Below are 11,238 nucleotides of genomic sequence, written 5' to 3'. Positions count from 1 at the left end.
GGGACCCTAGACAGAGGTCCATTGGACTGGGAACATTTTCCATGGTCTCGCAATCAACCATTATTGTTATAGGGTAGCATTGTGCAGCCAGGGTAGGACGATGGATGACATTGTTCTTAACGATAATGAAAGCCCATTCTCCTGAATCCTTCAATGAACAGTGAATGCTCTTTTAGAGTTTGGCCTCTCTGTATGGGAAAGATTGTTCACAAGCCGCAGCATGATTGCTAAAGTCGGGCCACCTTGGTTTGGCAGAGTGGTTGTGGTACCTCTGAAGATTAGCTCTATTCCCACCACAAGAGGTTTGTTGGAGGCGAGGTGCAACATTGCAACCTAAAAGCTGTGTCATTTTGCCTGGCTTGGCAAGCGAAGGAAAGCTTGGCCTCCTTCATGGCCAGAGTGAGGTCCACTGTAAATTGGAGGAGCAGCACCTCATATTTCGCTTGCGTAGTTTACACCCCAGCGGTATGAACATTGACTTCTCCAATTTCAGGCAGTCCCTGTTTTCTCCTCCCCTTCCCAGCTCTCCCTCAGCCCATTGTCTCCGCCTCTTCCTTTTTTCATATCGCCCCGCCCTCACATCAGTCTGAAGAAGAGTCTCGACCCGAAACATCACCCATTTCCTTCACTCCATAGATACTGCCTCACTCGTTGAGTTTCTCCCGCATTTTTGTCTACCTGAGATACTGTATTATAATTTTGCTGCATGCCATTGTGATATATATCATGTCTTGATTGGTGAATATGTTTAGTTTGTGACTTTATTTGAAGCAGAAATAATATGTGAATGTTTCATTGAGCATTATTCCGACTGGTAACTACACACTTCTTCCGAGCACATTATCGCACACGCCATTCAAGCCGTCTTAAATGACCACCTAAACTGTCATTCGGCAACCTAAAAAGCTGCCTAGGTTGCCCAGCTGGCAACAGCAAAAACAAGTTTAGTGAGAGCCCTGAGGAAAGACTAAGGTCTCCAGAGTCCGGGGAAGGGTCTCGACCCGAAACGTCACCTATTCCTTTCTCCCCAAAGATGCTGCCTGTCCCGCTGAGTTACTCCGGCACTTTGTGTCTATCTTTGAAAGTATCAGTTAATCCACCCAACACACTGCCTGGGGGGGGACCAGGTTGATGAGCACCCGCGCGCGCCCCCGCCTCCTTAACGGCTGCTCCGCCTCGCGCGCGTACTGATCCGTGCGCGTTCCCGCCCCGCGCGTGCACGGTTCGGAGGCGCGTTCACGCCCCGCGCGTGCACTGACCCGAGGCGAGTGTCCGCTGGAGACGGGAGGAGGCGGCGGCGCCGGCAGCAGCAGCAGCAACGGGTCAGCGGGCCGACGGTTGGCGACTCTCCCCTCCCTCCGGCACCTGGCGCGATGTCCGTGCTGCGGCGCGGCCACGGGGCGTCCGTGGAGGAGGAGGAGGAGGTGATGGAGGTCGAGGCCAGTCCCTTGGTCCGGTCCGCGACGGCGGACGAGCCGCTGCAGTCTGGTGGCAGCCGGCACCGGGAGCGGGGGCATCCCACTCACGGCGGGCTGCAGTCGTCGCACCGGCTGCTGGCGTACAGCGATGCGCTGATCTCTATCGTAGCCACTGTCATGGTAAGAGGGGCAGTGCCAGGCATCATTAGGGTTGAGCTGCGTTTCAGTTCTGATTTAAATCGATGCGCAGGCAGAAAAAGCAGCGACGCCGCCTTTGCAGACTTCCGCATAACCAAGAACCATTAGCTAGAACAATTTCGAAAACATGGTTAGGAATTGACATGCACTACATGACAAAGCAAGTACAATCTTTGTGGTGAAGTCTGGAGAAGGTATTTTGTTGAACTCAGCACATCTTTGTTATTGTGTCATTGCCCCAACAGAACAATCATCTTTTAAACACCCCCCCCCCCCCCCCCCCCCAAGTACAACACGATACTACTTAATTTGAAGATATGTATATTAAATACTACCAATGGACATATGATTTGAATAATATTTCGCACAGACTGGTATATTTCTCAGTAGGTAGATCTTGCCAACTCAGGAATTACCCAACTAACCCAACTAATTGTAAATCACAGGTACACAAAAATGCTGGAAAAACTCAGCAGGTGCAGCAGCATCTATGGAGAGAAGGAAATAGACAACGTTTCGGACCGAAACCCTTCTTCAGACTGATGGGGGTAAAATCACTGCGGTTAACTTAAATCTAAGGGGGAAAGGGTGCAGAGAGCATCCAATGGTATATACAAAGAATGAAACCCAGTTAATTGGCGATATACACATCTTGTTCTACAGTATAGTTCAGTACTACAGTCTGAAGAAGGGTCTCGACCTGAAATGTCACCCATTCCTTCTCTCCAGAGATATTGCATGTCCCGCTGAGTTACTCCAGCATTTTGAGTCTACCTTTGCTCAACAGTAGTCAGGAAAAGTAGAGTGGGACCCTGGAGAGCATTTGGGCTTCAGATGATGAATCCTGATGCCTTATCTTCTGACTGGATCAAAAATATGAAGACAGATTGAAAATAATGAATAATCAAAGAAAAAATAAATAAAGGTTTTAAATTAACTTTAAATGCTAGAAATTTGTTAATAACTAAGATTTAGTAAAATAAAGAAAGAATATATGCACTTTTTAGATCGGCAAATAAAATGGGTCACACACATCATATGGTGCAAAAGCTCTGGGTTGGTACAAAATACATCTGACCCTAAGATCAGGATATCTGTGCTCTGCCTTTGGCGACAGTTCGAAGTCCAGTGGTGGATAGGAGGTCAGATACATAAACCTAACTTCTATATTTCAATGCACAGGTACAGAAGTCAGAGACAAGCTAACCCATTCATTGTAGCTAGTTGTCAGTTCACAATGGAACTGAGGGATGAAGCCAGCCCATACTGTAGAATATGTGTTCAATGGTGGCATAGTGGTTCATTTATAAGCATACGCTTATGATTTTTTACTATAATGTCATTGAGGATACATGTCTTCAATTTTCAAAGCAATTTTTCCAGGCGCAGTAATAGGTTGTACTGAAATGCCCATAATATGTTCCGTTAACATTTATAAGCATTTACTTAACACAAGTGTAATGCATATAATGTAAATGGTATTACCTGCCACCAAGTTAAAGGGGGAGCAGTGTGATGTATGTGATATAATTAGCATATGTTATGTCTTGTGCGAGGGGACACATGCGTTGGGGGAGACTCAAGGTGGCGTCCTGGAATAAAGAAGCTTGTTAGTTTACTCCCGTATCTGAGTGTTCTTTTAAGTCGGTTCCAAGCACCCAATTACACAACAATTGGCGACGAGGATGGGACGGTTTAACAGTTTAAACAGTAGATACGGGGTTGTGTCGCAGTTGTTTGCGAGCTAGACATGAGAGGCCTGCAGATCCTTCTATGCAGGGGACTGTAGTTTAAAACATCAGCTGTACAAGTCGGCAAGTTTGTCAGGCTATCTCTATGTTGTGTCTACATGGCAAGATGTCGTCCTTCGGATTGTTACACATTTTAGACTGAGTTTTTTTTGTCGAATTCCTCAAGCTGAATAGTACAAGTTTTAGGTTAATTGTTACACCAAAACACACAACAATTGGCGACGAGGATAAAAGAACAGAAAAGGAAAGAAGAAGAGCTGTCAAGAGTTAAAAAAAAAGTTAAAAAGAAGAGGTTGTGTTTGGAAACAAAGTGGAACGGCACCAAGCATGGAAAGATTTGGGTACCAAATGTTTTTGAATTGGCGCCAAAGAAAAGAAAGGTCGCAACAGGAAGCAAGGAAAACAAGTGGGGCAGTAAGTAAGTGTCACCGAAGAACGCAACCGAAAGCTGGAAGCCTAACCAGCAGGTGTCAACTTACCTGGAACGTTTTCCAGGGCCGTGCAGCCACGGCAAAGGGGCAGAAGAGGCCCAGCAGCTGCCACCAACTTCGGGTGAGTTCCAGGGCTGTGTACCATGTAGGCCACGGACAGGTCCGGTGACAGCCACTGACTTTGGACGTTTTCCAGGGTCAGGACCTCTCTCCAGTTGGTGTTAGGATGGTTCAGTTGCCTGATAAAGGCTGGGAAGAAACTTCCTGAATCTTAAGGTAGGCATTTTCACCTTCTGTACCTCTTGCCTGATGGGAGAGGGGAGAAGAAGGTGAGACTCGTCCTTGATTATGCTGGTGGGCTTGCTGAGGCAGCATGATGTGTAGATGGAGTCAATGGAAAGGAGGTTGGTTTGCGTGATAGTCTTGGCTGTATCCACAATTCTCTGCAATTTCTTGCGGTCATGGGTGGAGCTGTTCCCAAACTATGCTGCGATGCATTCCGACAAAATGCTTACTACTGCGCATCTGCAGAGGTTGGGGACATGCCAAATTGTTGGGAACATGCTGAATTTCCTAAGCTTTCTAAGGAAGTGGAGGTGTTGGTGTGCTTTAACCATATAACCATATAACAATTACAGCACGGAAACAGGCCATCTCGGCCCTACAAGTCCATGCCGAACAAATTTTTTTTTCCCCTTAGTCCCACCTGCCTGCACTCGTACCATAACCCTCCATTTCCTTCTCATCCATATGCCTATCCAATTTATTTTTAAATGATACCAATGAACCTGCCTCCACCACTTCCACTGGGAGCTCATTCCACACCGCCACCACTCTCTGCGTAAAGAAGTTCCCCCTCATAATACCCCTAAACTTCTGTCCCTTAATTCTAAAGTCATGTCCTCTTGTTTGAATCTTCCCTATTCTCAAAGGGAAAAGCTTGTCCACATCAACTCTGTCTATCCCTCTCATCATTTTAAATACCTCTATCAGGTCCCCCCTTAACCTTCTGCGCTCCAGAGAATAAAGACCTAACTTATTCAACCTATCTCTGTAACTTAGTTGTTGAAACCCAGGCACCATTCTAGTAAATCTCCTCTGTACTCTCTCTATTTTGTTGACATCCTTCCTATAATTTGGCGACCAAAATTGTACACCATACTCCAGATTTGGTCTCACCAATGCCTTGTACAATTTTAACATTACATCCCAGCTTCTATACTCAATGCTCTGATTTATAAAGGCTAGCATACCAAAAGCTTTCTTTACCACCCTATCTATATGAGATTCCACCTTCAAGGAACTATGCACGGTTATACCCAGATCCCTCTGTTCAACTGTATTCTTCAATTCCCTACCATTTACCATGTACGTCCTATTTTGATTTGTCCTGCCAAGGTGTAGCACCTCACATTTATCAGCATTAAACTCCATCTGCCATCTTTCAGCCCATTTTTCCAAATGGCCTAAATCACTCTGTAGACTTTGGAAATCCTCTTCATTATCCACAACACCCCCTATCTTGGTATCATCTGCATACTTACTAATCCAATTTACCACACCTTCATCCAGATCATTGATGTACATGACAAACAACAAAGGACCCAACACAGATCCCTGAGGCACACCACTAGTCACCTGCCTCCAACCCGATAAACAGCCATCCACCATTACCCTCTGGCTTCTCCCATTCAGCCACTGTTGAATCCATCTTGCTATTCCTGCATTTATACCCAACAGTTGAACCTTCTTAACCAACCTTCCATGAGGAACCTTGTCAAAGGCCTTACTAAAGTCCATATAGACAACATCCACTGCTTTACCCTCGTCAATTTCCCTTTGCAATTTGCAAATTGAGATGGATTTGTATTTGGCTACACAGTCATTATATATAAGGAGTATAGCAGGGAGCTTTCTTGGCCATTGTTTCGATATGGCTGGCCCAAGACAAATTGCTGATGATAATTACTCCTGGGAACTTGAAGCTGTCAACCATCTCTACTTTGGCACAGTCAATGTATACCGTTTCGCTTCCTGAAGTCAATCACAATCTCCTTTGTCCTGCTGATATTGAGGGAAAGGTTGTTGTCTTGGTACCAAGTTACGAGGTTCTCAATCTCCTTCCTGTACTCTGTTTCATTATTTGATATCCAGCATACAAAGGTGGTGTCGTCTGCGAATTTGCATATTGAGATGGATTTGTATTTGGCTACACAGTCATTGTATATAAGGAGTATAGCAGGGAGCTGAGTACGCATCCGTGTGGGGCACCAGTGTTGATTCAGATTCAGATTCAGATTCAATTTTAATTGTCATTGTCAGTGTACAGTACAGAGACAACGAAATGCATTAGACAACGAAATGTCTAATGAGGATCATTATCGAGGATGATTTGTCACCTATCCTTACTGATTGTGGTTTGTTGGTCAGGAAGTTGATTCAGTTGCGGAGTGAGTGCTAACACCAAGTTCCACAAGTTTGGAGATAAGCTTGAATGAGATAGTGGTATTGAAAGCAGAATTGCAGACTATGAATATGAGTCTGACTTGGGTATCTCTCTTAACCAGCTGTTCCAGGAATTAATGTAGGACAGGGAGATGCTATCAGCCCCGGACCAGTTGTGGCGGTAGGTGAATTGCAGTGGATCAAGGTGGCTTGGTAGGCTGTAGGAATGACAACACATTTCCACATTGGAGGGGAACATACAAATGGTGTTGTTTCTATGCACTGAAACCCTTGACCCTCTTAATAATAGGTCACAGGTTTTTTAGGTATCCTAGCAGCTAACCTTTGCCTATTTTATAGGTACCCTGGCAGCTAACCTGTTTTACTAGACACAATATTTATGTGACTGGACCACATGAGTTTCTGTTAAAGTTGATGGTGTGGACTTCCTTGTGGTGATGCCATTGAATGTCAAGGGTAGACGAGGAGGTTAGGCCTTCTTATATTGGAGTAATTACCTAGCACTCGACAGATACATATTTCCCTTGCCACTGATTAGCCCACAGTTGAATGGGTCTTTTTTTTTTTTTGCTTGTGGCATGGACTGTTTCATTTTTTGTAGAATCATGAATTTTGTGGAATTCATATGCAACTGTTAGTGAACCCTCTTATTGTGAAACTGCCAATTCTGATTCTATGATGGATCGTAATTCATTGATGAAAATGATTATGCTTCAAACATTGTGTGTTGGAAGGAACTGCAGATGCTGGTTTATACCGAAGAAGGGTTCCGACCATTACATCACCTATTTTCTGCCTTTATGGGGTAACTCAAGTGTTTTCCTGGATGGCCATCGACCTCGGTTTTACCAGGACTCCTTGATGCCAGAGACAGATAAATGCTACCTTGATGTCATGGATAGTCACTCTCAGGTTAGCTCAGGAATTCAGGTTCATAATTTGGACCAAGGTTTTGATAAGATCAGGGGCCAAGTGGCTTGAACAAAATCCAATCTGGAATAGGGCAGTAATTACTAGGCAGTAATTAGCCTAATTGGATTTGTCCTAACAATATTAATTGCAGACATGCTGATTTAAAACCCCCCATAATATTCTGATCCATGATTTAAAAAATAATCGCGTCTAGACAATCCCTTGATTTCGAACAGTTTATTTGTGAGTAACTCTATTTGCTAGTGCAGTTAACGATACATTCCACCATTTTGCTGATAATTCAGAATAGAACTGAGCTGAGACAAATTAGACAGAACAGAACTGAGCAATAATTAGACAAATTAGATTTGTTCCAACAATAATATTTGTTCATACGTGTCGACGTTAAAAAGAAAGTAACATTTTAGTCCATGATTTCTATTGTCAGTCTCGACAATCGTTTGATTGAATCCCTTGCTGCACATGTTTTACAAAATGCAGTGCTTACATTGCTCAATGTTAGAAAGAGGAAATTGGTCAAGCTTTCAGATTTAACATTTCACGCAATTTCCTATTATTTCCTGAAAAATGGTAGCACTTGTAAATATTCAGTGACATTAAAAATATAGAATCACACCAACCAAATAGCAGATTATATATTAACACAATATATGTAAAATATTAGTATCCAAAAATTCTCGAGCAACTAATCGGTAGCTACTTTTTGTAGTCAGTGAATGTTTTGTGAGCAGCCGGGGGAGGAGGGTGGTGGTGGATGGAAAGAAACAGCGGCTATAGGTTGTGGATGGGATTATGTAGATGATCAAAATAAACGGTCAGATTGATGAGGTGACATTATGCTAGCGAGAACCAGGATGGTGGGGAACTTCAACACTGGGGTGCAGAAGAATGAGGTATTAGATCAGGGGTCGGCAACCTTGTTCTGCGTAGGGGCCAGAACGCATGTCTGTGCGGATGGCGAGCCACATCCATACAAAAATAAAGGGTAAGTCATTTAGAACGGAGATGAGGAAACACTTTTTCACACAGAGAGTTGTGAGCCTGTGGAATTCTCTGCCTCAGAGGGCGGTAGAGGCCTGTTCTCTGGATACTTTCAAGAGAGAGCTAGATAGGGCTCTTAAAGATAGCAGAGTCAGGGGAAATGGGGAGAAGGCAGGAATGGGGTACTGATTGGGGATGATCACCCATGATCACATTGAATAGTGGTGCGGCTCGAAGGGCCTAATGGCCTACTCCTGCACTATTGTTTATTGTGTACACCCGCCCCCGTCCCGGATGGCAGGCATCAAATCACGTGTTCACATACATCCCGCCCCTTCGAGGACGCCACCCGGAGCACTGGCCCCTAGTTACGGGAGCTCACGAACATGGCTTACCTACGAATCATTGCCTTGGCTCTGTCCTGAAGACGGTGGCTCAAATACTCACACTCGCTCGTCCCCGGCTTATTGAAAACCCCAATCTCGACAGTGAAGCCCAGGCACTGCACGGTACAGCCGGCTCCGTCATTGCGGCCTGCACGGCGGCTCCGTCATTGCGGCCGCCAGCACTGGCCTCCTTGCGTCACCACGCCTGGGTGCCGTGGCCTCGGGCCCGGGAGGTACCGGAGACGACGGAAGTCTGCGGGCCGGGTAATTACCGGGGAAAAAAATACATCTGCGGGCCGGATGATTTCGGGTTACGGGCCCCATTCGGCCCGGGGCCGTAGGTTGCCGACCCCTTATTAGATTAATGGCAGAGGGGAAGGGGCCATAGAGATCAAGGCCTGCTGTGTGTGCCTGGGCCTTGCAGGTGTTGTCAGAAGCATGTTTGGGCGGGGTAGCAGCTGGGATCTTGGAGCAAAGGACTCGGGAACAAATTAGGACATGGAGATGGCCTCCTCTCCGGGGGGGGTTATGGGATACGACAGAGCGGAGATCCTAAAGGATTAAGGGTAAATATGAACCTTTTCGATGTCAGTTTGTGACACTCTGTAGTGAAGACCTATTTGTCCAAAAGGAGGGTTTACACAGACTTTTTCCATGTAAATAAACACATGGATTCAATCTTGTAAACTTTTATTATTATCTTTTTTGTTGGTTGTTAGTAAGTACATTGTTTACTTTTCCATATGCCTCTTTAAGTAAAAAAAATGAAGCAAGCACGAGGAACAAATGTTGCACATGCACAATCCAATCATATAAAACTTAAAATCTTAGGAAGTTACAAACCAGGCATATCCATTGCAACAGTAACCACCACCCCTTCATCTTCCTATGCTTCTCAGCCCCGTGGTCTGCTCATCCCCTTCCTGCTAACAGATTCTAGGTGTCTACCACTCAGATAGAACTCGTATTAAAACATTATATGTATTGAATTTCTGGTCTGTTTTCCACTGCTCCACAAAAATTCATGTTTCACAGAAATGCCAGGTCAATGTAGTGGTGTCATTCGCAAGATTCCTAAATGTCATCTTCCAAATTCCAAAACTCTGTAGAATTTACCCTGAGCAAATCAACTCCATTCCCTCTTATACTTTCTACTAAATATCTCCAATTTCTACTTCCATCTGGCACATTCTCCATATCATCTTACTGTATAATCTTAATGATATTATTTTAATCTCATACACTTAACTATGTTTAAAGGCAATGGTCTATATAATGGGATTGCAAGAACATCTGATCAGGCACCACACATATGCAATATATCATGTGGGATTAAAGAGATAGTGCTGTTTTTGGTCCATAATTGACAAAGGGTTGGATGTGGAGAGTAGAGGTAGCAGTTGTATTTCTGACGAGAGGGAAGTTTGTGGTAGTGTAATCTCCTTAGGGAACAAAAAATAAATGGTCTTCATTAGGAACATGAAGTAAAATTCTGAAGTCAGCAGCTGATGCAAAACTTAAATAGTGAGAATGATCGCAACAGGATGTGATTACGTGTATCACCATTAGGTGAATCCACATGCCTGGTTTGATGGGTGTAAATACAGTACAATCTAATTTGAGGTGTGCAAAACAGAAGGTCCTGTTGATTGTTGAAAATCATTGAAAATAGCTGGGCAGTTAATGGTGGCAAATGACTACAAACAAAGTCAAGAAATTTGGTCTAAACCTTTACAAACTATGATTAGTTCTCAGCTAAAATATATTTCTTTTTATTCTTGATTTGGTTATAAACTTTACATTGCTGGAATTGTTAAAAATGCATACTGCATGTTTTGTTACACATCTTGGTCCAATTGACCATTTTGGCCCTTTATTACTCTTTTAGTCTTTTATTTACATATGTTAAGGACAAAGCGTCCCTAAGGTACCAAGTGTCCTTTTGCTCTTATCACAGCTTATCAGATCTTTCATTTTGCAGTTACCATGTAAAACATTAAGTCGAGGGATTGTAAATAAATTTGTAATTGTTAACATGCATTGCAAAATGTACTGTTGCAGCAGGATTTGCCCCATAGTTTTTAGGCACACCACCTATTTTCTTTCACGGTGTAATGATGAACTGATCAGACCGTAGAGGGAAAGAAGATGTACTGTCGTTTATCTGTTCATTAACCAGCACAGCTGGTGGAATACCAGAAACATTAAGCAACAATGTAATCTAGTTTTTGTTCCCAGTTTTTAACATCTTTTGACAAAGCAATATCCACATTTAAATTTAAATTTTCTAAATTGTGTTTTCTTCCAGATTTTGCCTGTATGTCATACAAAAATTAGAACAGATCAGGTATTGTATATCTTAAAATCTGAATATATTTGTTCAAAATAATAATGTTCTGTCCATTCATGTTAATTATCTGGCTGGCGCTAATAGACAATTATTTTTTATTTTTGTTGTCTTTATGTTAGGATAAAAAACAAAATATGGAACAAATGGCAGTAATGGAATTGTGGATTTTTTTCCCCTTTCTAATAAGGAAGGATAGTGGAGAAAATACACTAAATTTGCAATAGCTTTGGTACATTATTATTCCCTTTGCTGCTAAGTTAGAAATGTATGGGTTTAAGATTAATAAAACCAGAATTAATCTTAATTCAAGTTGGTGTTTCAGTG

General features: G+C 43.3%; 1 protein-coding gene across 1 annotated transcript in view; it reads left to right on the top strand.

Moving 5' to 3' along the window:
• The first annotated feature begins 1,259 nt into the window (after positions 1-1,259).
• The window catches only part of tmem175 (transmembrane protein 175), a 52,128-nt gene continuing 42,149 nt past the window's right edge, over positions 1,260-11,238 (top strand). Inside the window, exons 1-2 of the mRNA XM_055640132.1 lie at positions 1,260-1,598; positions 10,873-10,911. Of these exons, the coding sequence (XP_055496107.1) occupies positions 1,374-1,598; positions 10,873-10,911 (264 nt within the window). The 5' untranslated portion in view covers positions 1,260-1,373. The remainder of the gene's footprint in view (positions 1,599-10,872; positions 10,912-11,238) is intronic.

This window comes from Leucoraja erinacea, chromosome 1, assembly GCF_028641065.1.
Source record: "Leucoraja erinacea ecotype New England chromosome 1, Leri_hhj_1, whole genome shotgun sequence".
NCBI classification, from domain to species: domain Eukaryota; kingdom Metazoa; phylum Chordata; class Chondrichthyes; order Rajiformes; family Rajidae; genus Leucoraja; species Leucoraja erinaceus.
Note: the sequence above shows the minus strand (reverse complement) of the source record. Positions and strands in the feature narration are given on the sequence as shown.